The sequence below is a fragment of the Brachyistius frenatus genome, unplaced genomic scaffold, assembly GCF_029030835.1.
Source record: "Brachyistius frenatus isolate BFR_SWC_R1_liver_20210118 unplaced genomic scaffold, ASM2903083v1 Contig_310, whole genome shotgun sequence".
Classification (NCBI taxonomy): Eukaryota; Metazoa; Chordata; class Actinopteri; family Embiotocidae; genus Brachyistius; species Brachyistius frenatus.
In genome coordinates, this window is record NW_027210909.1 from 1 (window position 1) to 27,653 (window position 27,653).

General features: G+C 40.4%; 2 protein-coding genes across 2 annotated transcripts; one reads left to right on the forward strand and one right to left on the reverse strand.

Moving 5' to 3' along the window:
- Positions 1–2,129: 2,129 nt before the first annotated feature.
- Positions 2,130–6,171, forward strand: LOC138635473 (macrophage mannose receptor 1). Its single transcript, XM_069722960.1, has 10 exons — positions 2,130–2,269; positions 2,353–2,507; positions 2,619–2,718; positions 2,833–3,068; positions 4,102–4,285; positions 4,436–4,684; positions 4,803–4,985; positions 5,126–5,185; positions 5,623–5,768; positions 5,869–6,171. The coding sequence occupies exons 1-10, from the start codon at positions 2,161–2,163 to the stop codon at positions 5,911–5,913; spliced, it is 1,467 nt and encodes a 488-aa protein (XP_069579061.1). The 5' UTR covers positions 2,130–2,160; the 3' UTR covers positions 5,914–6,171.
- Positions 6,172–6,181: 10 nt separating this feature from the next.
- On the reverse strand, positions 6,182–26,247 carry LOC138635472 (AF4/FMR2 family member 1-like). The gene is made up of 19 exons (XM_069722958.1): positions 26,019–26,247; positions 22,745–22,856; positions 20,498–21,346; positions 18,055–18,096; positions 15,688–15,774; positions 14,812–14,845; positions 14,364–14,421; positions 14,139–14,280; positions 13,042–14,040; positions 12,858–12,946; positions 12,512–12,728; positions 12,219–12,313; positions 11,068–11,135; positions 10,821–10,953; positions 10,557–10,631; positions 9,819–9,912; positions 9,613–9,656; positions 9,288–9,520; positions 6,182–8,977 (listed from the first exon to the last, which is right to left on the reverse strand). Exons 1-19 carry the CDS (start codon positions 26,033–26,035, stop codon positions 8,856–8,858), a joined length of 3,510 nt encoding a protein of 1,169 aa, XP_069579059.1. The 5' UTR covers positions 26,036–26,247; the 3' UTR covers positions 6,182–8,855.
- Positions 26,248–27,653: the final 1,406 nt, after the last annotated feature.

Consider the following 27,653-nt stretch of genomic DNA (forward strand, 5'->3'; position numbering starts at 1 on the left):
TATGACTTTTTTTTTCATATTTTGGACGACATGCTATAGTATGACTTTTTTTTCATATTTTGGACGACATGCTATAGTATGACTTTTTTTTCATATTTTGGACGACATGCTATAGTATGACTTTTTTTCATATTTTGGACGACATGCTATAATATGACTTTTTTTTCATATTTTAGACGACATGCTATAGTATGACTTTTTTTCATATTTTGGACGACATGCTATAGTATGACTTTTTTTTTCATATTTTGGACGACATGCTATAGTATGACTTTTTTTCATATTTTGGACGACATGCTATAGTATGACTTTTTTTTTTTTTCATATTTTGGACGACATGCTATAGTATGACTTTTTTCATATTTTGGACGACATGCTATAGTATGACTTTTTTTTCATATTTTGGACGACATGCTATAGTATGACTTTTTTTTCATATTTTAGACGACATGCTATAGTATGACTTTTTTTCATATTTTAGACGACATGCTATAGTATGACTTTTTTTTCATATTTTGGACGACATGCTATAGTATGACTTTTTTTTCATATTTTAGACGACATGCTATAGTATGACTTTTTTTCCATATTTTGGACGACATGCTATAGTATGACTTTTTTTTCATATTTTGGACGACATGCTATAGTATGACTTTTTTTCATATTTTGGACGACATGCTATAGTATGACTTTTTTTCATATTTTGGACGACATGCTATAGTATGACTTTTTTTTCATATTTTAGACGACATGCTATAGTATGACTTTTTTTTCATATTTTGGACGACATGCTATAGTATGACTTTTTTTTCATATTTTAGACGACATGCTATAGTATGACTTTTTTTTCATATTTTGGACGACATGCTATAGTATGACTTTTTTTTTCATATTTTAGACGACATGCTATAGTATGACTTTTTTTTCATATTTTGGACGACATGCTATAGTATGACTTTTTTTTTCATATTTTAGACGACATGCTATAGTATGACTTTTTTTTCCATATTTTGGACGACATGCTATAGTATGCCTTTTTTTTTTCTTCATATTTTGGACGACATGCTATAGTATGACTTTTTTTTCATATTTTGGACGACATGCTATAGTATGACTTTTTTTCATATTTTGGACGACATGCTATAGTATGACTTTTTTTTCATATTTTGGACGACATGCTATAGTATGACTTTTTTTCATATTTTGGACGACATGCTATAGTATGACTTTTTTTTCATATTTTGGACGACATGCTATAGTATGACTTTTTTTTCATATTTTGGACGACATGCTATAGTATGACTTTTTTTCATATTTTGGACGACATGCTATAGTATGACTTTTTTTTTCATATTTTGGACGACATGCTATAGTATGACTTTTTTTTCATATTTTGGACGACATGCATGTATGACTTTTTTTTCATATTTTAGACGACATGCTATAGTATGACTTTTTTATTCATATTTTGGACGACATGCTATAGTATGACTTTTTTTCATATTTTAGACGACATGCTATAGTATGATTTTTTTTTCATATTTTGGACGACATGCTATAGTATGATTTTTTTTTATCATATTTCGGACGACATGCTATAATATGATTTTTTTTTTCATATTTTGGACGACATGCTATAATATGATTTTTTTTTATCATATTTTGGACGACATGCTATAATATGATTTTTTTAATCATATTTCGGACGACATGCTATAATATGATTTTTTTTTATCATATTTCGGACGACATGCTATAAGTATGACTTCCGTTCACATTATGTTGGCCAGCATATTGGTGCAGTTGTCAGCGTTGTCGTCTCAGTCTAAAGGTCCCGGGTTTGATTCCAGCCTGGGACTTTCTGTGTGGAATTTGCATGTTCCTGCATAAGTTACAACATGTTGTCCGAAAAGTGATAAAAAAAAAAATCCTACTATAGCATGTTGGAAGTCCGGCCCAGATATTGAAGTTTCAGCATCCTTCGTGTTTAGAGCAGTTATTTGTATGATTCAATTGTTATTCATTTTTCAAAAGTGTAACTACCTTGGATTGTAGGCATCAACTTTTTACTATTTACTTCCTTCCTTCCTTCCTTCCCTCCCTCCCTCCCTCCCTCCCTCCATTCCTGCAGGTTGGCTGCGTTTTAAGGACAAGTGCTTCATGTTCAAAGGGAAAAAAAATGATATCAAAGCGAACTGGTCTTATGCTCAGAGTTGGTGCAAAGGACAAGGAGGAAACCTGGCTGTGATCGATAACCAGTATGAGAACGGTAAGCTCAGCAGACAGCCGCTAAAAATACGCAGCAGTAGCTGCAGCTGTAGCTGTATATTTAGATTCTCTTCTCTCCTCCAGACTTCGTGTCAAGTTACCTGAGGGACCTGGAGCTCCCCACGTGGATCGGCCTGTCGGATCTCTTGGTGGAGAATCAGTACGCCTGGATCGACGGGGTGAGCCCGGTGCTGTACACCAACTGGAACGACAAAGAGCCCAACAATGCAGGCGGAGTGGTGAGGCTACACTTAGAGAGTCTGCTAATGATGGTTGAAAGAAAAGCAGGTGGGAAATGTTGTGAAGCTTTTACACTCACAGGTTGGACACGTTCTTGTTGTGCTCAACAGGAGAACTGCGTGGCGCTGGCTCACGGACACCTGATGAGCGGCAAGTGGAACGACGACGCCTGTCACAAGGACCACAGCTTCGTCTGCTCCAGGAAGAAATGTCAGTAAACACACCAGTGGCTCTGCTGTCCTTTAACTAGGAAAAACAAAACAAACAAAAAGAACTTTTCAAACCGCAGCAGAGGACTTACTTCTAAACTTTCCTCCACATCAGCGAGCAGTGTCGCCCCTCCTCCCCCGACCAAGAGCCCCTGCCCTGCTGGCTACATCTCCTGGTACCTGAACTGCTACAAGCTGGTGGAGGAGCCGGCGACCTGGGACGAGGCTCAGGTCGCCTGCCAGCAGCAGGGCGGCAACCTGGCCAGCATCGACATGAGCTACGACCATGCCTTCGTGGCGGGAGTGGTCCTGCAGGGAAAAACCGACACCTGGATCGGACTCAGGCGCAAGGTGCCGCAGAGGGCGGGTCGCGCTACACACGACCTTAAATATCTCAAAAAAATATAAAAGGCATTCATGTCCCTGAAAAAGTATTTGTCTTAAAACATTCACAATTTTACAGAAGTGGAGGACTAATATTCTTTAGAGTAAAAATACCAGTAAAACAACGTTAAAACCCGACACTGAAAGTCCTACATCAGTAAAAAAAAATAGCATATCAATAGGAAAAGAACCACATTTAAGAAAGTCCACTTATGTAAGTAGAACTTTGCACCAGGTAGAGGTGAAGCTAGTTTTGACCTTCAAATAAATCTAAAGGCTTGTGAAACAGTTGAAGGGTTGTTTGGGGCTCAAATTGTTATTTAAATGAAACCATGTGAGAATTTTAGAGACGAAATCACTTGTGGAATTAATAACAATTTACACAAATCAAATGTCTTAAATGTGACGAGAGGCTTCAACCAGACAGCTTTGAGAGTCAGAAGCTGAATAATTTGGAAAATGCCGGTTTAATTGTTCAAAATATATAATATCATATAATCTGAAAAGTAACAACAGCTGTCAAATAAATGTAGTGGAATAAAAAGTGAAAGTGTTCTCTGAGAAATGTAGAAATAAATGCAAAGTAGCAGAAAATGGAAATACACAATTTAGGTAAAAGTACTTCAACTACTTACTTTCAACTATTAGAGCCTCCTCAAGTGAATTTCTATTTACTTCTACTGTGTTGGACGTACTGTGAGAGGCGACTAGAGGAAAACACAAGACTGTGCAAAAGTTTTCGTTTACTTTTAAAGTAAGGATGCTTTTAAAAAAAAAAGAAATCTCATTTAAAACATCACCTTGATATTCTTCTGCACAGTTTTTTTTTTTTTTTTTAAGGTATTTGGCAGGTAGGTTGTTCCAGCATCTCCTAGAAGTTGTCACAGTTGTTCTGTGGATTTAGTTTCTTCATGTAAACCCAGACTGACTCCACGACCCTGACAGATCTTCACCTGCGTCTTTGAGGATCTAACCCTCTCGTATGGGTGTTGTGATGCAGGAGGACGGTTCCTACGGTTGGTCGGACGGCTGGCCGGTGTTCTTCACTCAGTGGGGACCAGGAGAGCCCACGAACACCAAGGACGAGGGCTGCGTGAGCATGCACAATTCCATCATGTTCCACGGGACCTGGAACGACACCAAGTGCGACCAGGCTAAACCGTACATCTGCAAGATCTCCTCAGGTATCACCCACTAATACCGAAATGATTTTTTTTTTTTTTTTTAATCAGCGGTGTTCTCCAGTTTTGGTTTTAGACCCACAATGAAATGCAAAAAAAAAAAAAAAAAAAAAAAAGTGCAAGTTGAAACATACGACTCGCGTCGTCTTTCAGAGAACCCGCCTCCGACTCACAGCCCCGGCGACGGGAAGTGTCTGCCGTTCTGGATCCCGTACGGCCGCCACTGTTACCACGTGTTCAGCAGTCAGCAGGGCTTCTCTTGGCCCGACTCCCAACACCACTGCCAGGCTGCCAAGACGGAGCTGGTGTCCCTCCACAGCAGAGCCGAGGTGGAGTTCCTCAGGAGCCTCAACTACACCAAACAGCACAACATCTGGATCGGGCTCACCAGGGACCGCAACTGTGAGTTTAGAAAACAGGAAGAAGAACAATGTTTTCATTGGTTTTTTTTGTTTTTTATTAGACAAAAACAAACATGAGCAGAAACCTACCCGCTAAAAGTTGGGATGTGCTTTTCCAGTTGGGTGGGGATGGACGGACAAGACGTCTCTGGGTTTCCTCAACTGGGCTCAAGGTGAGCCCAATGCAGTCTTCCACCCCGGCGACGTGGCCGAGGAGAACTGTGTGGAGCTGTACCCCGACGGACGCTGGAACGACAACAACTGCCTGCAGAAGAGAGGCTTCGCTTGCCGCCACCGGCAGTGTAAGAGTCCCACTGATACTCTGAAGGAACATTCAGCTGCCTGCGAGGTCATCGCTGCAGCTTTAATTTAAACTCCGAGATCAAAAAATGTTGTGACGAGCAGCAGAGTGACTGTTTATCTTTGTGAAACTCTCTTTCAGACTACACAACAGATGATGGCAAAAATCCTATTTTTCCCACTGATGATCCGGGTGTCAGCAGTAAGTGACAGAGCAACACATGATGTGTTTCTTTGGGCCTTTTGGCAGGACACGATGAAATATCTCAAGGACACCAACCTTTCCTCTGTCGCCACCTTGAGGTTGGAATAAGGTTTTGAACTAAATGTCCAAATATGCTGCTGGTTGAACTGGGATAACATTTTCTAGCAGACAACATCACTTGAGGTTACAACACATGAATGTGACGGGGGAATTATTAACTTTTCATTTAGTGCCACTGGCAGGTCAAAATTGTATTTGTCCAATAGTTTGATTTACTTTCAAAACTAACGAAATTCCTCCCCAGCGGCACTTTGTGTCGGTTCCAACTTCGAAAATGTTAGCACTAAAATAAACATGGTAAACATCCCCCTTAGCATTTTCTTTAATTAATTAACCAATGAATGGATGAATATGCTGCGTCTCTCCTCCTGCAGATGTAGGCGTGATAACCGTCAGTGTCATCGCAGCCGTTGTGACTTTCAGCTTGATAGCTGGCCTGCTGTACTACATGTTCGGCGTGCGCGGATACAAAGTGAGCGGCTTGCACTTCCCATCGAGAACAAGCAGAAACATCGACGTGGTGAGTTCCTCACTGGCGTGTTGTGGTGTTGTGTTTGGGTAAAGAGACCCGGGTACGCTTTTATCAATGTAAATGAGTTGTGTCGTCTCCTCTGTTGCAGCCCGCTTTCATCAACCCGAACTTCGCAGGGGAATCAGACACATAAACATCACCAGCTTTTGTACAGTAAATCTGTAATGATGTCTAAAAGTCTCTGGAATTTTGTAAGATTAAACATTATTGTATATATTGTCAAAGTATTAAGAGATTCAACTTCATTTTCTTGTGCTGCACTTGCATTTTTCAGGTGCAGCAGTTATTTTTGAGAATTAAAATTGAGATTAAATTACACATGTTTAAAAACTTTTACAGCCAATTGTCAAATTGTGTGATCCTTGTTTTCTTTGAAATAAATAAAAGCGAACACCAGTAAATTAAGTTTCCAGTGTTTATTCACATCTGTACACTGCAACACAAATTTTTACATATTTCACAAAATGAAAAAAAGAAAAGAAGCATCCTTCAAAAAGCTTTCAGTACATTTTCCCAGGAAATTAATATTTGGACAAACTTGCTGCCGAGTGATTTATAAGCGACAGATCATGTAAATAAAGCAACAGAGGAGAGAAGACAAGAACCCAGGGGTTGAGAGAACAAATGAAGTTTGAACTAATTATGAATGTCGAATACCAAATTTAGCATTTTCCACTTCATAATAACACCCGAGGTGAGAAACAGATCACTACTTCAGCAGCCCGCCGAGGATCTGTACATACAAATAATCCCAAACTCCATGGCACCAGAGTACTCGCTGCTTATGTAAAAAAATATCATTCGTGTGAGGAAATAAAGTTAGGAGCACTAACTTGTTAAGCCCTTTCATTTTGTAATCGCGATGACACGCCCACAAATCAACAAGTCCAAACTTTCAAAACCCCAGAGGTGCTACGAAAACTAGCCTCAACCAATCCTTCTCTTTCTGCAACAGTATTTAATACTAATCGTATAAATAAGAACTTGATACCTTCGTCAACAACTCGCTTAAATGTCTGAGCCAACAAAACGCTTTATTGCTTCGAGTCAAACTTCCAGTAAACAAGAGTAACAGTCCTGCTCCCCAAATCGACTACAAATAGTCAAAAAAACGCCTTCTTTAGTTCAGTCAGCTACAGTTTGGCCATTTTGTTTCTCCTCCCACAGATTTAGTCAACATTTTACAACTCAACACAAGAGTGGGAAACGTGTACACGAAATCATCTCGCTGGTGCAAAAACTTAAAGGGAACACTTCTACAGCTTCACCTCTGAAATGGCTGCAGCGGACCCGCGACGACAAACCGACAAACGTGAAGCATTCAACACTACACACACAATCACGGTGATATCAAACTATTTCCTTCTCTTTGTTTTTGTGAGTACTTTGGTTCTCGGATTACTTCACGTATTTGGAAGTTACTTACATTGAAAGGGTTTTTGGTTGCTGTGATCATTTCTTCCGTTCACACGGACTGCAAACAGAACTCTTTTGTTAAATGTTGGGTGACAAAATCCACAGTCCTGATTTTGTATAAAAATTTTAAAAAAAAAAAGAAGCATCTGAACCCAACATGAGCTTAAACCTTCGTCTTTTTTTGAATTCAATTCTTTCTGCTGCGTCCCAGTAAGCATTGAAGACATTTGGCGGTGGTCGGGTTTGCACTGCGGTCATATCTCTGACGGGTGAAGATGGCGTTTGTACTTTTTGAAGGCATTCTGAAAAAAAGTTAAATAAATAAGTTCACCTAACAGAACCTCTTCCTGCGACCACAATCCAGCGAGACAAAAGCTGCAGGCGCCGTCGCAGAGCATGAAACAGGAAAAACACGATCCAAACAGCAGCGCTGCCTCCTTTAACGTGGGATGTGAAGTGTTTGTCAACAAGCCAACTAACCTGCATTTTGAGAGAGAATGAATTCATGAATGTGACCCGCATGCAGATGACGGGTTGTTAATGGGGTTTGTCTGCAGAAACACAGAATAGGATTTTGGCACTAATACAGCTGCTATTTTGGAAGATGGCGACTGTTACAGATTCACACCAGCTTCTGTTGAGCACTGCGAATTTTGTATCTCGTAATGTTATGAAGGAATCTCTTCACAGTCAGAGTGGACACGAGGAAAGATCCCAGGGACCAGAAACTCTTTCAATTTATTTGATGTTTCTACTGTTTAGTTTCCATTAGAAGGACGACACAAGTGCAATCTTCTTTAACAGGATGACAACAATAAAAATATGAAGTGTGCTTTGGTCTGACACACTCACCGGTACCAGCAACAAACAGTCCAGCAGCCACATTATCTCTGCCACGACCCCCATCATCATTCACTCCAGAACAGCAGCCAACATGCTCACGACCTCTTCCAGGAGCAGAAAGTAAAAAGAAATAGTTAAACAGCGACTCAAAATGCCTGACATGAACAGATACGCCAATTTAATAAAAATACTGAATCCTTGAGTCCAACTCAAACCAGACTGAAACAGGGAAACTAAATAGGAAAAACTGACGATGAGCCTAGATATGATTTAAGTGCCATTTTTTTCCTGATGAACACCTAATTACAGGTCATGGTAGTAAAATGAATAACAAAAGTTGTGAAACTACTAATAATAAATACGATCTGTGTCAGTACTCGCACCACAACCACATGATTTGGAGGGCAGAATCATAAAGCCACCAAATGGCACTTTTGGTAATCCAAATTTAGTAAAGGTCACTCCTGAATAAAGCCCTCATAATATTTACCACCTGATGAAGGAGCAGGGAGACACGGGAGGAGGGTGGGGGAAGGTCGGCGGGGGGTCGTCTATGTTTTTAAAGTGCCAGGGAGAAAGAGAGAAGAAAATAATAACAAGTGCATCGTTCTGTCTCCCTGATGGGAAATTCAATAGCGAACATTAAGAACAAACATTAGATGAGATCGGCATCTTCCTTGTTGATGAAGTGAGTTCATGTCCACGTGAAAATACAGAAAACTGGCACCAGCCTGAGTGACAGTTCAGGTCGGGATCAGCGTGAGACACACTGAAGTGAAGTTAAGGCAGCTTCAAGGTGGTTACAGGCGTCCAGTCTCATACTTTTTGGCTGTCCAGCCGCAGCCATTGGACTCCTTGTCTTGTGTAGTGGACCATAGAGTTCATACTAGAAGTCAGGCTCAGTGGGCCCAAAACAGTGTCCAGCTCTGCCAACACACCTGAAACACAAGAATACGACAGTATTTCAGGGTATTTATGCAATACGGATATTCTGGACGACGCTCAGGTGACTGAAGTGTTTGGATCCTCCGAGACATTTAGAAGGTCACCCACACTTCAAGCATCACTCGGGCGCATCGAGCTGTGGCTGTTTTTAACCTTTTCCCTTTCATAATTTGTTTAATTTCTTTTTTTTTTTTTTTTTTAATCTCTTCTAATCTGAATGTAGTTTTCATTTGCTTGTAAAACATTTGTCTTGAGCTCCACAGCTGGGGAACGGTCTTTGGTGTCCCGTCCGTTGGTTCTTACCGCTGCCTCGGCGTGCCAGCTCCTGCGCCTGCTCCCACATATCGTGAGCGCTCAGGAATAACGTGGTGATGTTGACGTAGGTGAAGGCCATCTGTTCGATGGCCTGAGGAACGACCACCGTGGAGCCAGCGGGGCTCGCAACCAGCCCGCTGCCGCTGTGGTTGGAGCCAGGGCCGGAGCTGCAGGATGTGTTGGCTGGAGACGGCACGTTGGGGGACGGGTTGTCTGAGACCCTGAAGGACAGAAAGATGTTTGTCTTATACGTGCGAGACAGCTGAGCGCAACATGTCCAAACAGTACATGTAACACGGAGAGTACGACTTACTTCGACGTAGAGACGGGAGCGTTGTGTGTCGCCTGAGCAAAGTTCTGGGAGAGAAAATTTAATGAGCAAAAGAAATACTGAACATGAGTGCAGTTTTTGTACTGCTGTACAAGTAGTTCATTCATATTTTTTGGTTTATTAAAATATTACCCAAATAATATGAAAAGTGTTCATTATTAAGTGACAGCTATATATTCATTACTTACATGAAAGTGATCAGTGAGGGTCTTTGAATACTTTAGTGCAGTTTTGTGTTTGTGGCGAAACATGGCCATCTGCAGCAGAGACTGGCACTTCAAACTACAAGACACAATTCAGTATTATTCATAATTCACATGATTCACAAACAAAGAAAAGAAACGGTGGTTATTATCTGAAGAGACCCCGTCTGTAATGAATTATTTAACTGTGTGGAAATCATTTATCAAATGACATGCATGCATGCAGTGACCGATGAAAAAGAATCGAAGACATTAATCTACTCTGGTAAGATTGAATAAAATAACTATATTGATGCATGTAATCTCCTTCTCACTAGCTCAGATATCCGTTTCTAATGCATATTAAAATTGTATGTGGATTAATTTCCAGCATTTTTTTCTTCTCAGAGATTAAGCAATAAAACAATTTAAATTTAAAACAACATTTTAAATTCAAAGTACTAAAACTCATGACTCAGTGAGATTTGTAGGATCAATACTGGATGTGAAAATGAATCTTTACGATGCCCATCTCATGGAGCCTTTAATGGCTACATGATCAGCTACTGACAAGCAAATTAAGATTTCTAATATTTTGGCAGTTCTTCAGTATAATGACATATAATCCAACAACACCACATAATACAGCTTGTTGAGTTGAATTTAAAATCTCTGAGATCAATCAATGACAAACTAAACTGAAAAGACAAAAAGACAGCAGATAGAGCATCAACTACATCTTACCATAAAGCTATAAAGTCCTTTTCTGAGGGTGGAGCTGAGGAGGAGTCCACTGAGTTTTTAAGCCTCAGTACAAACCTGTGAGAGCAGTAAAACAAAGGCAGCAATCAAACTCAATTACAGTCAAAATCTAATGTCGTACGCTTGAAATTTGCAAAACATCTCAGTGCCTCTGAGAAAAAAGCTGCAGGAGAAACTGTACAGAGTACAAAATGACCAGAGAACTCTTCATAGTGAAGACAGTTTATGATGAGTGTGGCGTCTTACTTGAGGAGCTCCACCGTCTCTGAAAACATGGTGTAGGAAGACACTGAAATCTGAGGATCTTTTTCCATGGCAATGCCACTCTCCACAAAGAACATGGCTGCTTCCAGGTAGCTGAAAGCTTTACTGAGCTTATCTGGCTACAGAGAGGGAAAACAAACAAACAAACAAACAAACAGAGAGGAAATTAGCTACTTATATGGTAGTTTAAAGAGTCAATTTGATAAAACATTTAAAGAAATCAGGAAACCTGCCTCTGCATCAGCTTTGTGCTTCAGTTTTTTGGCCTCTTTTATGTAATGCTTCACTGGATGTTGCCTGCAGGTGAAGGAGTGAGTGTTAAAGGAGAAACGACAACACAGGACAAATAAATCCTGTCACTATGAAAGATATACACAATATCACACAATCAGAATACAAGAAAATAACTAACACTGCAGGAATCGTGTTCTATTTGCTTTAGAAAAGTTATTGATTAATAAAATGACTGCCCAAGCTCCAGAATCAGAAAATACTCAGTCCTGAAATCTTAACCATCTACCAAAGAAGGTCAAAACTATTTCTCTACATACTCTGGTATTGATTACCTTTCACAAAAACCTGATAATTTAACTGAATGCGTGATGAACTGTTGGCATCCCACACATGTCTCACTATCTTCATCACCTGCCCACATAAAAGTCCATTAACTCATCAGATTTGTGATTCTCCCACCTAACTGGAACGTTTTAAAACAGCAGCTGCAGGATGTTTGAAAAGCCCTCTATTTATAGCCTTGTGACATCTTTTGTAGCTCACCACGGAGACATTTGCATAAATGTAGCCTATAACTTTTCGGGTATAATAATGATACCAACATTTTTCAAGGAGGAGATGAAGGTCCCGGAGAACAAAAAGGAGAACTAAAAAAAGTATTTCTCAGTAAAAACATGCAGCCGTAGTTTTTAAGAAGTAATTGAACATCCCCCGAGAGTCTTGCCGCTCCAGTGGCTCAACTGTTCACCTTGCAGTAATGAAGCACAGGTGTGCTCCAGGATCAGTGGGTGTGGTTACAGGTTCAACACTGCATGGTCAGGTGCAGTCACAGGTGAAACAGTTTGAAACTTCAAAACACTGCTTTTCTGTCTGCTGCCAGGCTTCTCAATAGAACCAGTGTCTCGACATGCTGGGAGTTCCTGTTACGTAGGTGAAACCAACAACAAACTTCACCGTCAAAAGTTTTGTCTGCCTTTTTCACAGATGAGGGTTGGATTGTAAAAGTGTCTCTTCCCTGAGGAGTTGCTATTTTCATGGCAAAACGGACACAACCGGACGGATTTTGGAAAGAAAATACAAACCGAGGCACGCTTGCAGCGTAACAAGTTTAAACATCTTATCATCTTCTCAGAAAATAAATCTTACCTGTCCTCAAATCGGAACAGGGGCCTGATGGTCGGAGCTGTCCTGGTGGGCTGTGAAGACGACGGGACAGCGAGGCTGCTCTTTGGGGGCTTTTGCTGGGAATGCAGGGCAGAACTTTTTGATTAAAAGTTAAATGGTTCTGCTTACTAATGAATTATTCTGTTGTAATAATTAAGGAGTCATTTCGTATAGTTAGAAGTCACTACAGCTATGCAGAAACTTGCAGAAGTGTGTCCAGGTCAAAGAAGGAATGCAGTAACGTAATGGACACCCGAGGCGCTTACGTCAGTTACCTTTTCATTACGTTGGTGCGCGGTGTGTTTCCCGCTACTCTTCTTGTGCTTGTGGGAGTCTTTGATCTTCACAGCTGCCTTACTGGACTCCTGCGTCTTCCCCGAACTGAATTTGTGTAACTTCGAGTCTTTAGCAGCATCTTTGGATGTTGCAGGGTGCTGAACATTTTTCTTGGCCCTCTTTTGCTCATGAGCTTCAACGGGATCGATGGAACTCCTGTAGGTGACCGGATCAGAGAGTTTGTGTGATCTGACTGAAACTAATCACCCACAATGCAAATCATCTAATTTAAATAATTATATGTAATTCCCAATAAAAGAAGATGCCTCTCTTCAGGCAACCTACTCCGGTTTTATAGAAACATGAGTTGATGAGGTATTCTTGTTTTCCAGCTTTTGTTTCTTCCTGGGAAGAGTTATATTTTCTGCTTCAACCTGGAAGAGGAGAAATCAAATATTAAAATAAAAATTGGACCTTCTTTATGACACATATTATAGCTAGAAAAGACCCAGACCATGATATTTCTTACATTTTGAGGTCTACTCTTTTTGCTGGGGGTATTTTTGGTGTGTTTGCGTGTTGGGAACCCACTGCCACCTCCGTCTTGCTCTACAACCAGCGCTGATGTCTTGGCATTGCTGGGAATCCGTTGGTGAGTGCTGGAGGTCCGAGGGACTCTTGAGAGCAGAGTTAAATCAATCTTCACCAGCAGGGATCTCGGAGGCCGGCGGAGGTCCCGAGAAGCCTTGGCTGTGTGGCCGGGCTTCTCTAACTGCACGTGGGTTGTTTCGTGAGGGATCTTGGTGCCCCTCCGGCAGGTCGTCTCTGCCTTCGGTTTGCTACAACTGACTCTGACGGGTGGAGCAGGAAACAGCTGGTCAGGCTGGGCAGGTCTTTCCGTGGGGCAGAAGCAGGGGTTCGGATAACGCACGCCACATGATGGACAATGACCACACAGGACGAGCCTGACTCCAGGCCCGGGCTCCGATCCGGTCTTCTGCTTGTCAAGTGAAGCGTGTTTAGTCCTTTTAATGTCTCTTTTAGTGTCACTGCTGTCCTTTTTCTTACAACGTCCTGCTTTCGTCTTCACCTTGGGTCTGTCTGTGAAACACGGGTCTTTTGTTCGTGTGGTTACAGCTTCCTCACACTTCACACTGACCGCTGCTTCAGTGCGATCTAAACAACCTGCCTTCACCGCTTTTGAGAGTTTTCTGCGACAGCTGTTCACATCAGCCGAGAGAGATTTCTGGTTACTTTGATGGCAAGAGTTGTCCTGAGGGCTTCCGCTGCTCGGCTGGGGAATGGCGAGGTTGTCAGTGGACTCTTTTTGGGGAGAGGAAAGCTGAAGCTTGGACTCTCCGGTGGGGTCGACCACCTCTACGCTGGAGTGCTTGGAGCTTTGAGTGAGCAGTTGTTGTTTATGGATGGGGCTCTCAGCGCCTTGACATTCAGTGCTGGGGTTTTGTTGGCTGGACCTGATCCAGTTCCCCAGCTGCCAATCACCATGGCTCGCTGCTGGAGCATCAGGCTATAAAAAGACGTGAAAAACGTTGTGATTTTAGAATACGAGTTAAAGTATATATGCATTATTTATTCTGTACATGTAAAAAAAAATAAAAGGATTACCTCGATTTTAACCGAGCTGCTCGCTGGGGGCTGACGTGGCTCCTCTGTGATGCTTTCACTGTCCGACTCTGATCCTGAGCTACTCTCAGAGTCGCTGGAGCTTGTAGACTCTACTCCGCTGGAATGTGCTGCTTCAAATGAACTACAGCACAGACAAACAACCACCATGAATTTATCAGGCATTATGTGTTAGTTCAGCCATGTATGACTATTTTCAAAACTCACGATGAGGATCTCTGCTGGTTGAGGTGGGATGGATCTGCAGAAGACGGGTCAAGGTTTTCTGGAAAGAAACAAAGGAAATAAGTGAGTTGTAAAGGGATTGTCAAGAAAGAAAAAAAATAAACCTCCACTAATGTGAATTTGACAGAGACACTGGACCTGCAATCAAAACTGGTGCACTAGTTCAATCTATTTCAACATAAAACCCAATGAATCACTGTTGTTACACACGAGAAACAGTTTTTTTGTTGAGCCTAAATTAGCCACGAAATCTACTGTGTAAACATTGGCGAGATTGCGAAATCTGGTCAAGCATGCAATACCACTTTGTACGAGACGAATTTGCTCTATGAAAGATAAATATTGCTCCACGAATCCACAACTGACTGGCCCGAGTTTGGCTTTTAAAGCTCACATCTCACACCGTAGAAATCGAGTGGCCAATACTCACTTTGTCCTGGACATGAAGAGACATTCTCAGCTTTCTGTGAAGACAGAGAAAAAAAAGAAACAATCAAGCCTTAGTTTGAGTCACACTTGTGTTTCCTTTATATCCATATTTGTCTACATTTACACTAAATGTAAAACTGACTGAATGTCTAATGAGTTTTAGCTTTATAAGTTATCGCTTTATAACATTCTCTTTTTTTTTTTTTTTGCTGTTTTTGGAGGTCCTGAGAGTGAAAAAGTCAAAAGTCCACGAGGTCATTAAAGTCACACAGACCCACATGAACCCAAACCTTCAGAAACTTCATCAAATCGTGTGGTAATTTACTAATCTTTACTTTATGAAAAATCATATGTGGTGATGACCTCCATGTACCATAAATATTCTAAATTGAATAGAAATTCTGAAATCAAAACTTTAATTTGTGATATTGGTGTATACAAATAAAACTGACTTGACTTGCGTGGATGAAAAAATGTGGACAGCTTATTGAGGTCCAAAAACGGCCTTCCTCTGGGAAGCATTAAAGTGTGGTGTAAATTATGTGATAATGTGCAAGTTACACAGCTGCTTCTCCTCCCATCACACCATAGAAATGAACTGCAATGTGGCAAAATCAGAGGCAATTACTTTAGAAAATAGCCAATTGATTTGGCTAACTTGGGTTCATTATATCTCCATTTTAAACATAGTGGACTCTTGAGTTACAAGAATTGGGATTTAATCCTTTTTTGGTTTTGCAGTGACTCAACTCTGCACACAACTGCTACGCTAAAGCTGCAGAGTAGGTCTGGCAAGAAAACAATGTTGGGCCATCAAAGATCCCTCCTCTTATGTGGGTAGATAGATTTCGGTAATGGTCAACCTTTAACCTCTCACCTTGGCTGGGAACAGGGACTTGGAGGGTTCGTCTGTGCTAGGTGTGTGTATAGCTGTTAGGAGAGGGGGCCATGAGTGAGTCATTTCCTATGAAGGGAAAAGAAATAAAAGGTGAAAATGCATTTATAAGTCAATAAAGCCGAGCCTCAAAAATGTGCTCCACTTTATATGAACTAAACATTCCTGCATGCGGGTGCACTCCCACTGGACTCTGTCCTGTAAACCAAGATGAACTCCAGTCAACCGGTGTTGACTGTATTTCAGATGTAGTGACAGGCACAGCACAGGTTTACATAAAAAGATCCAACAACAAACATTTAAACAAATAGAATTTTCACGCAACTTGAAAAAAATAAAAACATTCGGACTAAATGATTGATCTTTTAAGATCATTTCAAAGCCCAACAAAATCAAAATTTATGTAACGTTTCTGTAAAATGAGCAAAAATAAGTAAAAGAAAAATATCATATCATCTCACTGTGATGCATATTGTGCTTTAAACACACATACAAGATTCAACTGCACCTGACACGCGATTCCCTAGAAACTCGTGTCTGTCATGTAAATAGCTTCAGGGAGCTCCGGTACAGTTCACCCAGACAGGAAATCAGGGGCTTACATCATCACAGCAACTTTGAATGAAGCTTTGAATGATAAATCTTGACTTTGCATGGACTATTACAATAAATAAAAGGCAGTCAGTGCTTTGCTATAAATTAAAACACCTCATCATTGAAATGGACAAACGTTTTCAAACTAATAAGACCCCAAGTACAAAAATGATGAGTGAATGCACTCCACGTCAAAGCTTAAAGTACACAGCTACAGCAGCACAGGATTATACTGGAGGGATCATAAAAACTACACTATTTTCCCATAGTTATAGAAGATTTAGCGGAAAACTCTAACGTGATAAAAAAAAAATTGGTTATGACATAAGTAATGGTTTACTTGTGAATAATATTTTCATTGGTGGAAGAATACAGTTCATTTGAGCACAATTGGCAAAACAAGTGACCTTATAACTGAGAATGCAGCATGATACTTGGAACTCGGCTAGCTGGAGCCCACAAAGCAAACAGACGCAGTGTGTGATAACCTCATGGATGAAAACAGTTTATGGATGAGGCTAAAAGGAAAATAGCAAAAAAAATCCTTTATTCAACATTCACACCACAAGCAGACTTTTACACTACAGATCTCAGCAGAACGCTGCACTGATCTGACTTCGTGACTTGGTGGGGTGCTGATTTTGTTATTTGTGGCATCAAAAAAGTAACAAACACTCTGATCAGAGGAATCCAGGTTTTTTTTTTTTTTTTTTTTTTTGCATGATGCTAAATGAAAGGTTAAACTACAGAACTCCCTGAAACAGTACATGGTGTTAGGAATAAGTTCCTGATGCACAGTAGAGCCTCAGATATACAATCAAGAATGGCTATATACTGTATATGCATAAAGTTGACCACATGTTGTTCTTTGGAAAACTGAGTGGAGTTGTTAGGCAAGTAAATAACTGAAAATACACAGAAAAGCACTGATAAATAAAATACAATTTATTCAAAAATGTTAAGAAGAAATCATCAGCAGTTGCTCCAGTTCGTAGGATGTTGAGCAACTGGAAACATGTTTGCCGTTTAATGAAAAACGAATGAAAATGTAACATGAGCAGTCAGATTTTGTCACTTCAATGACAATCTGTACCGAGATAAGGCCATGTTGTAACATCTCGGCATCAGTAACAGTAGATACTACAGACAAATGCAGTGAGATAGTGAAATCTTTGCAGGACTTCTCAAGTTCATTTATTGCAGAGCAGTAATTGAATGCAGTTGCTGCTACTGAGCAAGGCCAGTGTTCTACAGATGGGAAAAGTGCAGCCAGGTGAACGGATTAGAATAAAAGGTGCAGACACTCACTGACTCACTTGGAATTGGATAAACTCCAAACTATCAATCAAGGAAACTACACCTTCAAGCTCCTCTATTGTTTACACTATGCTCCCATTGAGAGCTCTGGTCGTAGGGGCCCAACTATAAATTTCCAAAGACAAGGGTCTATAAGCAATCACAAAATATTTGCTTTGCACTGATTGGACCTTAAAAAATATCTGCCCTTAATATCACTTCAATTATATCACCTATCAAAATAGCCAAACTACACAGTGCAATATATCGTTTTGTTCAGTTTTTTTTTTCGAGTGAGGCTACTCCAGGCAATTTCAATTATGTGTTGTTCTATTAAGATATATTTAACATTTGAAAAGTAATTTTGTTAGACATTCATTATGTCTTGCGTATAAATAATAATTTATGCACATGCTTTTCATTTGAACTGTAAATAAGAAAGTAAGCAGCCAGACTCACCTTTAAGATGTCCTCCACGCACTGAGCTTCGGCTGCCTTTGTCTGTAGCGAGCAAAAGAATGAATTATTATCATTATCTGAAAGCACAGAGTACACAATTATAACATGAAGACTAAACATTGGAGGGAAACTTTAAAACAAACTACAAGTATCGTTGAATCCGTCTTTCACATCTAACATCTGTCGCTGCATCTTGTACAATGCAACGACACCATAAGTTCACTTCTATCTGTACTGCAGGCCATTGCCAGCTGTAATACATGAGCTGTCACATATCTTAAAACCTCACCATGTGAACTGAAAACATGTAGTTTACATAGAAGTGATTGTCGCAGTGTAAGAAGATGAGACAAATTATTGTTCCTGACAACTATTAAAAACACCTCCTTTCATCTTTGTGTTGCAGGCATGCAAGTACTGAAAAGAGCAGACAGTAGGGCAGATGAATTTCATTGGATAACCTTAAAAAACTAGATTACATTATATGTTATTCATATTTGATATGTCAAACACAGACTACACTAAACCACAACTAACTAAATCCAAAAAGTAGATGAGTGACGCAACGACCGGTATCGGGTATCAACAAGGGTGCACCTCAGCATTGGATGAACACCGTGTGTGAATGAGTCAACATGCTACATTTCTGTTTGTTTTCAGGCTTCTCTTTCAGTTTTTTTTCCTTCTGAATGGACAGTATTTGAGATAAGGTCAGACTGAATGGGCCCCCGGAGCAGTTATGTAAGTTGGTGACAAAGCTCATTTATTGTTCTGCTGAGCCCTGGGGTGAATTTATCAGAGGCAGCTGAGGTCACACACACACACACACACACGAACATAAACCACAGACTGCTTGCCACATGCACTAGACTGTACACCTGGGTAAGACATGGGAGTGCATGCTCAAAAAGCAATGGTGGCTTATAGTACATAAGCAGTAAATGCTGCTGTGCATACAATACAGCTATTTTCAGGTGTTTTTTTCTTTTCTTTATTTGTATTGCAACTATTATCGTGATGCCTGATTGACATTGGTCTCTGCTACATGTGCACATATAAGCCTGCTCTCTGGCCTACGTGGCTCTATGTTGAGAATAACATGTTACTCAAATCACATTACTTCTCACAGCTATTCATTGCAGCTGAAAATGAGATTCAAAGTAACCTCTCACTGATTCGGAAAGCTAAGGGGACATTTTTAAAACATTATATACACATTATACACACACACACACACACACCTGATTTATAAATGCCATTTTGCAGATGAAGTTTCTACCTCTAACTAGGAGTGAGAGGCTGGTAAGAAATAGAGGAATGAGTCACTGCGTAGCCATCTAGCTCTGGATTAGCCCCAGCAGTACAAACAGCAGCCAATGCAGCACTGCTGGGCTGCTGCAGCAGGGTTAGGGGGAGGTGTGGAGAGGTGCAGGTGCAAGGGTTGGGTGTATGTTTATACGAGAACAGAGAATTGAGTTGAACTGGAGTTCAGCCAAATTCTCCAAAACAAAGAAAGTCCAAGACCTTTTCAAATGCCTGAACACTCGGGCAGAAAAACTGCGAGGAAAAAAAAAACAAAACCTGTGAATACGTTTCAGGAAACATCAGCAGATAGAAAATCCTCTAAGCTCACAGTACAGTGGTTCAATGCCAAGACCACTGGGTTGAGAAAGAAGAAGTACATTTTCTAGTCCCTGGACGCACCAGACAAGAGATTAAGTCTCACATAATCTATTGTAAAACAATCATGGATGATAAACTGCAATATCTATCTTCCCGAAGAAGAAACCAATTAATGGATATACCATACAGGATGTGCTATATGCTGTACCTCACAATCAACCTGTTAACAGTGTAGTTGTGTTTAAATAGTTGGAATTACCTTGTCTCTTGTTTATGGAGAGAAAGAGCATGAGCAAACTTTTTCAACAAAACTAATCATACATATATTTGTAATAATGAAATTTAATTAACATTTCAGTCTTGCAGCAAAACCTTGATCACCAGTACGCCATGCGGTATTGTTTGTTTTGCATTCGTAGAAGGTTTTAGAAAGTCTGTATTTATTTATTTATTTCCCACAAGCCCATCACTGTTGAAATCACAATTTCAGGTATATTAATACCATTTCCATTATTCTTTTTAATAATAGTTATTTTCTGTTGTGCTGAGATACCACTCCTCATATATTAAATATGAAGCTACAGCTAGCAGTAGCTTAGCGAGATATGCAAGTTCTTCTTAGCAAGACTAAGTGTTCCCCATTGAGTCGAGTATTTGTGCTAAGCTAACGTCTCCTCCAAATTTTATTTTTTTCCCCCCAAAATGACAAACTATTTCAAATTTGTGTCTCTTATTAGTGCTTCTTTGTCATTTTACAATCAATCGTATATTTCAAATAAAAATTCTATTACAGTTGAAAGATTTAAAATGACAATCTTACCTCCAAAAATGTTGGCATTATCTTTGTTTTGCCCAGGTCAGATTTGTTGATTAACTCCGGTAGTGGTACATATGGCTCTGGTGACGGCTTCAGCTCAGGGGACTCGCTGAACACCTGGTCCTGACCGTCCATGGGCCGCACGTACGCCGTCGGCTTCTGGGTCATGACGATGTTGGGCTGCTTGGACGACAGTAGGGGAGGAAAGGTCTGGGTGGGTAGGGCGCTAGTCTTGTTGGCTTGAAGCAGGGCTGCATCTTTAGGGGACTGTTTAGTGTTCACGGTGGAAACCTCCATGTTCCTGTCAGGCTCACAGGGATGATCTGTGGACCCTTGATGTCTGTCAAAGGTGTCCTTAGTGTCCGTGTCAGTGTTTTTGTGGTCACCGGAATGTGGGAAGGGTAGCGGCTTAGCATCAGGAGACTCGGCAGACGTTTCCCGGGGAAAGCCGACATGCTCCCTGAGCTCGGAGACGACTTCACTCGTCTTTTGTTGAGGTGCCGAGTGGCCCGGCTGACTGCCCTGACCGTGGTTAAAAGAAGGCTTCGAGAAAGTGGATGCGTGTCCGTGTTGGTTGGGAGAAGTAGAAGCAGCGGACGTCGTCACGGGTTGAGAGGAGCAACTGTTACTCGACGACCCTTTCTGGCTTTGGGCGGACATGTGAAGAGCCTGGTTGTGGAATGGAGGTTTGGTTGTTTTATCCGTGTTTGGCTGACCCTGATCTGACTGCGAGAAGGTTACATAAGAAGCAATGGGTAAAGCCTCGATGGAAAAGGGACAGGGATTATTCACATCTTCATAACTGCCGAGCATCCTCTGAACTCGATTGGAAAGTTCATCCCCTTTGTTTGTCTACAAAAAAGGAACATGTCTCATGTTAACAAATATTTCAGTTTACAAAACCTCAACACAGTTAGACTGAACCAAATGTTTTACAGCTTCGGTTGCATTTAGTCCCCAAACGAAGATACCGCACCACACTGCTGATCACAGCAGTACATTTTAATCAAGAACAAGAACACTCGAGCATTAAGTCCTCATTGATGTTTTCTTCCATCGTAGAAAAGGCTCTGTCAAAGTTTGAAAACGTTTCCCTGCCAGACGGCAGGTGGTTTATAAGCACCACCGGATTTCTACCATACAAACTGTCAAAAGCAGACTAATAAAAATAAACGTATTCAAATTGTTTTAGTGTTAACTGCAAACAATGAACATGAAGGCTGAAAGCAGATGGACAGGAACTTGTCAGCTTTTTAAAACCCTATTTTTTTTCCTGCCAATATTTCCCATTTCAGTTTTATTTAGTCAGTAAAACCGAGCTAAACAGTGACCAATTGCTGTCCCGGTGACAAACTCCAGAACAGAGAGGAGTAGTAGTGCATTAAAATATTGAAAAGCTCTTCACAATCCCCGTTAATTATTACTGTGAGATCACAGTTATAATCCTTAAGAGCCGCAGCTTTTGATTCACTGACCTTAAAAAGCCCTGCGCTTCACCTCTTACAGGCTGCCACGCCTTTGTTACAAAGGATGGTGGCCTGTTTACAGCCTCAGAGGGACAATGCAGACACTACGCAAAGTTTTTTTGAGTGAAAAAATATTAATGTAGTCAATGTTATTATTTTATTGTAGCAGCCATCAATAAAAGATGAGTCAGTACAAAACAGAACTCTTTATAGGAAATGTAACATCATCCATCACATTCTCCAGCCAGGCAACTAATTTAAATACCACCGGATCTGTTCACGGACATCATTATCGGAAACGCAACATTGTTTTCTGATAGATTTGATTAGCTCAGTTAATACTTTTAAAAGAAAGCTAAAGAAATATCTCTTTACGTTAGCCTTTAACTAGCTACTCTTGAAGCTCTCTTGCACTTGAACTACCGCGCCTGGGCTATCCAAATAAAGTTTATTATTATTATTATTATTATTATTATTATTATTATTATTATAATACAGTGTCTGTTATACTCTACATTTTGACTTGTTGTCATGCCACGAGGTAAAAACGGCTTGAACCTGTTCCTCACACATTGCACTTGAAATATGACACCATTGAGGTATTGAACTTTAAGAAGCTTTTTTCAGCAAAACATCTCCGATAAGCTCCCTGCTATTCATAGTAACCAGAGTAAAAGCTCTGCCATGGGCTAAACGGCTGCTTACATGCAAAAGGACCGGAGTAGTATCTATGTACATAGAGACTATTGTTAGATCATTTCACTCCCGGAACGCAAGTTCCTACCTTGTAGGGTTCCCCAAAGAGTGGCACATTCTCAGGGTTGAGGTCTTTGGCTTGACTGGTTTCTTGGTTCCTCTGTTCCCATGCACGGAGGCGAAGAAGGTTTCTCTCTTCGCTGTAGAACATTACAAAGAAAGACACGTGTTCAAATAAGTGCAAACACATCAATTCCAGTGTAACAACTACCGCGTTAGACGCTGGAGATTCAGACGGTTGTCTTTAATCTTAAAAAGGAAATTGCACCATCAAACTGTGGTGACATGTTCCACTACTCAGTGACTGAGTCAAGACCTGCAATGCAGCATGTATTTTGAACTTGTTTTTGGAGTTTCAGATAGACAAACCTCATAGCTAAGGATGTAGCGAATGTGACTGATCCTAATTATTAACCCACTTTGTCTAAAGACACTAGAAAATGTAGACACGTCTTATCACAGGCGTATTTACCCGAAGGGCAGAGCAGCAGGTTCCACAGGGAGGGGACGGCATCCATCATATTGACATCAAGCGCAATTAGACTTACAGCTGCCGTGAGGATTCGCCACAACATTCACGTCTGTTGTCTCTAGTCCCCAAAGATGACAGGCAACCCATTCATACATCAGATGGATAATTACAACAACTAGTCCTCATTTTCAGCCAGCGGCAAAAAGAGCTTGTTTACTGTTGTAAATTATATTGTGGAACAACAACATCTCAAAGGATCAGGCTCTGCCGCACTAATACTTAATATATATTAAAGAGAACTTGAAATCTCATCACCTCCCACCCTCCCCACCAAAAAAAATAAAAAATACACGGTGTTTATCATCCTCACAGACAAACCGCCCCAGAGGGATGCTTCCATGGCAACAAGTGGAGCACCAACGATTTGGGACTAAGCCAAACATATGAGCACTCAGTCACAAACGTAGCAGAGAGACTGGTCACACTCCTCGGGTAGCACAACCTGGCGCTGCCCAGTAACAGGCCATCAGTAATACTCGGCGGGAAATAACATGTGAAATGTAAAGTAAATGATATTCTCAGTCGTTGTTAAACATTTAAGCGATATGCAATGCTACGAACATCTGATTAAAAAAGTATTCGCTGTACAAAAGGAGAATCAGCGAAGCATCTCTTGATTTCCAAATAACTTAAACGCTAGTTTTGTTTCAGGGTCATAATTCATACCAAGACTGCTGGCTGGGTTACTGCAAAATTGTATTTGCAACTTTCAGCACACCAGAGTGTAACAAAACTGATAGCCAAAACAACCTCAGGAAACAAATTGTACATATTGAGACAAGAAGAAGAGGAAGAAGAAAAAAAAAGCAGCATAAACAGTATTAAAGAAAGCAGGGAACGGAAAAAACCCATCTTGGTTTAGTGTCTCCACTTAGAGAAAGATCCCTCAGACGGTGAGAATCATGAGTGAGTAAGAAAGTGTGTCATGCATTTTGGGGTTCTTTAGTTGGTTTTTTTTATGTTTATGAATAAAGCTATGGCCAGCTGCGGTGTTTGGTTTGTCATAAGTAAAACATTTCTGCCTCCAGAACAGCAAACAAGCCGAGAGCCCACAAATAATAGGACTTGTGGGGTTTTTTTCCCCCACAAAACTAGAAAACTTGGGTTTCCAGGACGTTGTGATGGCGCTTTAAATTCACGACACTTTAAAAATCAAACTATTAATACAAAATAAATAACAAGCAGAATATTGACTGAAAAAAGCACTAGTTGTAAGTTCAAAACTAAGGACAAATTTTAGTGCACAATTTCTCTGCAGGGGGTTTGAATTCCATTAAAAAAAAAAAAAAAAAAAAAATTCTTCATTATGTATTAGCCATGTTCAGACAATGCACCCGATACCAGACCCCTTGCAAAGATTGTAAAACAGAAAATTAATATGAATAGGAAGTAAATATTCATCAAATATAAAATGAAATACATGAGCAAAACAATTCCCAAATCCCCTCACTACCTTAATCAATAATTAACTTATTTTAATGAGATACTTTTTAATTGACCTGCCATATGCCCATAGGATATTTCATTTACTCTTTGTCAGCCCTCCCTGACTAAACAAAATATATGGTAGGGGAAGGAAAATTAATACAGCATTGTATTACGAAGTGTTGTACCGATATAAAAGACCCCAAGGAGCAATATTTTATGAAGCAAGCTCCTTCTTATCCCGTCAAGACTGAAGTGATACCTTCCTAGACTTCGATCAAAGATCTGGATCCTGGCAAACATCTCACTTAAAATTAAAAAAAAAAAAAACCTTTCTCAGGTGCATGCAAAATGTATGACAGGTTTTTATAAAGTGCTGGTCAGTCTGTCTGTCTGCTTTGTAATCTCCTTATGCGGCAATAAAAAATAATAATTAAAAAAAAAAAAAGATTAAAGTGAGATGAACAGACTGAAAATTTGATTTGATTTGCTAAAACTGACACTGATGAAGTTTTTCTTTGCAATATGTGTATATCATCAAAAGACTAAAAGTTTAAAAAAAAAAAAAAAATCACAATAATATTGGATCGTGGGTGAAATATACTGATAATATTGCATTCCTAATTTTCAGTCGCCCTTTAAACTTTACAATCTCTAAAAAAAAAAAAAAATTAAAATAAAATAATAACAATGATGTGTATTAACTTTTCTCTCTCTTCTGCTCAGATTATTACAGCCTGGAGGATTTGTGGCTGACTTCTTCTCAGCCACCATGTTCTGTTGTGGGGGTTGTTGTTTTTTTTTAAAAAAACGACACACCGTTAAATCAAACTCAAACAGTCACTCCGCTAATAAACAAACAAATAAATCCTCAATCCAAGTTTATCAAACACGATCGGCTCGAGTTTTCGTCAGCAGGCGTTACTCCCCAAAACTAAACATCTAGAGCATATCGTTTACAAATTAAAAGAGCTGGTATAAACACGGCTGAGCAGCTGGTAGGAATCACACCAGCCTGCCGTTTCCAGCTGATTCCTCCTCCCTCCTCCTCCTCCCTCCTCCTCCTTCTCCTCCTCGAGCTGCTTATCGAGCTGGAAAAAATAAAAAAAAATTTAAAAAAAATAAAAATAACCCCGAACGACTGTCAGTCCGTCCGTTTGACATGAAAGCAAATTAAAACAAACCCACACGCGCTTCCTTGTGACGCTTTTTTCCCCCCGGTTTCGTGCTAAAAGTTGCGGCCGAGCTGACGGAACCTTCTCCGGCTAATTAACGCCAACTTCGTTAAACGATCCGGCTGGGAAGCTAACTGGCTAACTGGCTAGCCGCGGCTGGGTCTGCCTACCTCGGCTGAGATGCCATGGTGCGCCTCTCCACGACAACCGAAGTTGGTTGTCGTGCGCGTTTCCCGCAGTCCTCGCCGAGGTGCTCCACCTCACTCGGTCACATTTTTTTTTTTTTTTACCGGCGGAGACAATCTGTCCATTTAAATGAGTGTCGGGCCGCCGTTTGTTTGATAGTTGTCCGCTAACCGTTCGTGTTTGGGTTCGTCCACTCTCGTCTTGTCTCCTGGATTGTTCTACTCCGCTCGGGCGTCCGGGGACCGAGCTCGGTTTTATACACCCGAATCTGTCCAACAAGATTTCTAAAGCAGTCTCGTTAATATTTAAAGCGTAAATACAAAACAAATATAACGAATGAGCCCCTCGCGGGTTACGTTATTTACTGTTTTTTCATCTTCACTACAGTTTGCCCGAACTTTTCGACGTGACCCCTGCGTGGCAGACTTGGTACAGCCACCTGTGTTGATATGTTTTACTACAAGATGTTTACTGACATTTATAAGGCTGAGGTATGCTCATAAATCCTCTTAATTAAGTGTGGCTGCTGAGACCTGCAGAAGAGATTTAACTAAAACAAAGAAGGATCATCAACAAATCCAAATATTATGAAATTACAACAATAACCTGGGAATTGAGCCTAAAAGTGACATATAGAACTAACTGCTTGAACAGAATTAGCTTCAGTATTCAAACTTTTGCTGAAAGTAATTTCAGTTTATTTCCAGCATTTGTTAAAAAAATTTAAAAAAAAAGAAGCTTTAATGCATGTAAGTTAGTCTACCTAAATCATCTTCTCTGTCCTGCATTTTGTGTTTGTGTTCATCACAATTAAAAAAAAAAACAAGACTGATAGTGCTGGAAGAGATTCACTGTCCTGAGAAACACTGAATCAGAAATTAAAATCTCCTGTCACCTTAGTGAGAGGTTTGGGTGACCGAGCCAAAACTGGCTGCAGTCCTGATGTCTCCTGCGGGTTTCAGAGCTTTCCAACTAAACAAGAATATGCCGATGAAGTGCCACAGAGTTGAAAATCCAGCAATGTGGACTCAGACACGTGTATATTTTAATACAGGCCTGAGCTCAAGATGAGAAAGGTCTATTACTGGACACTCATCCAAAGCGATTATGTTTTACTGCTAATGGTCGCCTGCCAACAGAGAACACCAACACCAGCTTCCTTCATTTAGGCCTGAATAGATGCACTGCCTTAATATCGTAGACATATACCACCATACAAAATGATAAGATACTATGAGATCCAAATGATTTTTTTAAAAGGGTAAAGTCTGTCTTAAAACAGAGGATGAGTGTCTCTGTGCTTTGCTGCTGTAATCATTCCACTCCGCGTTAATACTGGTCATTAAAAGGCTTTCTTATTGTACTCTAAGTGATTGGGGATAAAATCCATGACTCTCTGAAATGTAATCCAAGAGTTCCTTCAGAGGTTTATATGAGCTTCAGTAGTCCAGCCTCGTCAGATCGAGTGTCTGTAAGTAAAAGTTAGAGCCTTTTGATGTAAGAAGACATCTTTTAATGTCTGTTATGAACAGGAGGAATGATTACAGCAGGTCAAAATCACTCTCAATGCTAATAAGGGCACCTGACGATTGTGTTATGACAGACCTGAAACCTTGTGA

Bases quoted from the DNA above. Each gene is read 5' to 3' on its own strand.
- LOC138635472 (XM_069722958.1), bottom strand. The intron at 14,846-15,687 runs GTGAGAGGTTAA...CTGTCTTCACAG, and splicing joins AGTCCCTGTTCCCAGCCAAG to AAAGCTGAGAATGTCTCTTC. The intron at 12,729-12,857 runs GTAGGTTGCCTG...GGTCACCTACAG, and splicing joins CATGTTTCTATAAAACCGGA to GAGTTCCATCGATCCCGTTG.
- LOC138635473 (XM_069722960.1), top strand. From the start codon at position 2,161: ATGTTCAAAGGGAAAAAAAATGATATCAAAGCGAACTGGTCTTATGCT. The intron at 2,270-2,352 runs GTAAGCTCAGCA...TCTCTCCTCCAG, and splicing joins CGATAACCAGTATGAGAACG to ACTTCGTGTCAAGTTACCTG. The intron at 5,769-5,868 runs GTGAGTTCCTCA...CCTCTGTTGCAG, and splicing joins CAAGCAGAAACATCGACGTG to CCCGCTTTCATCAACCCGAA.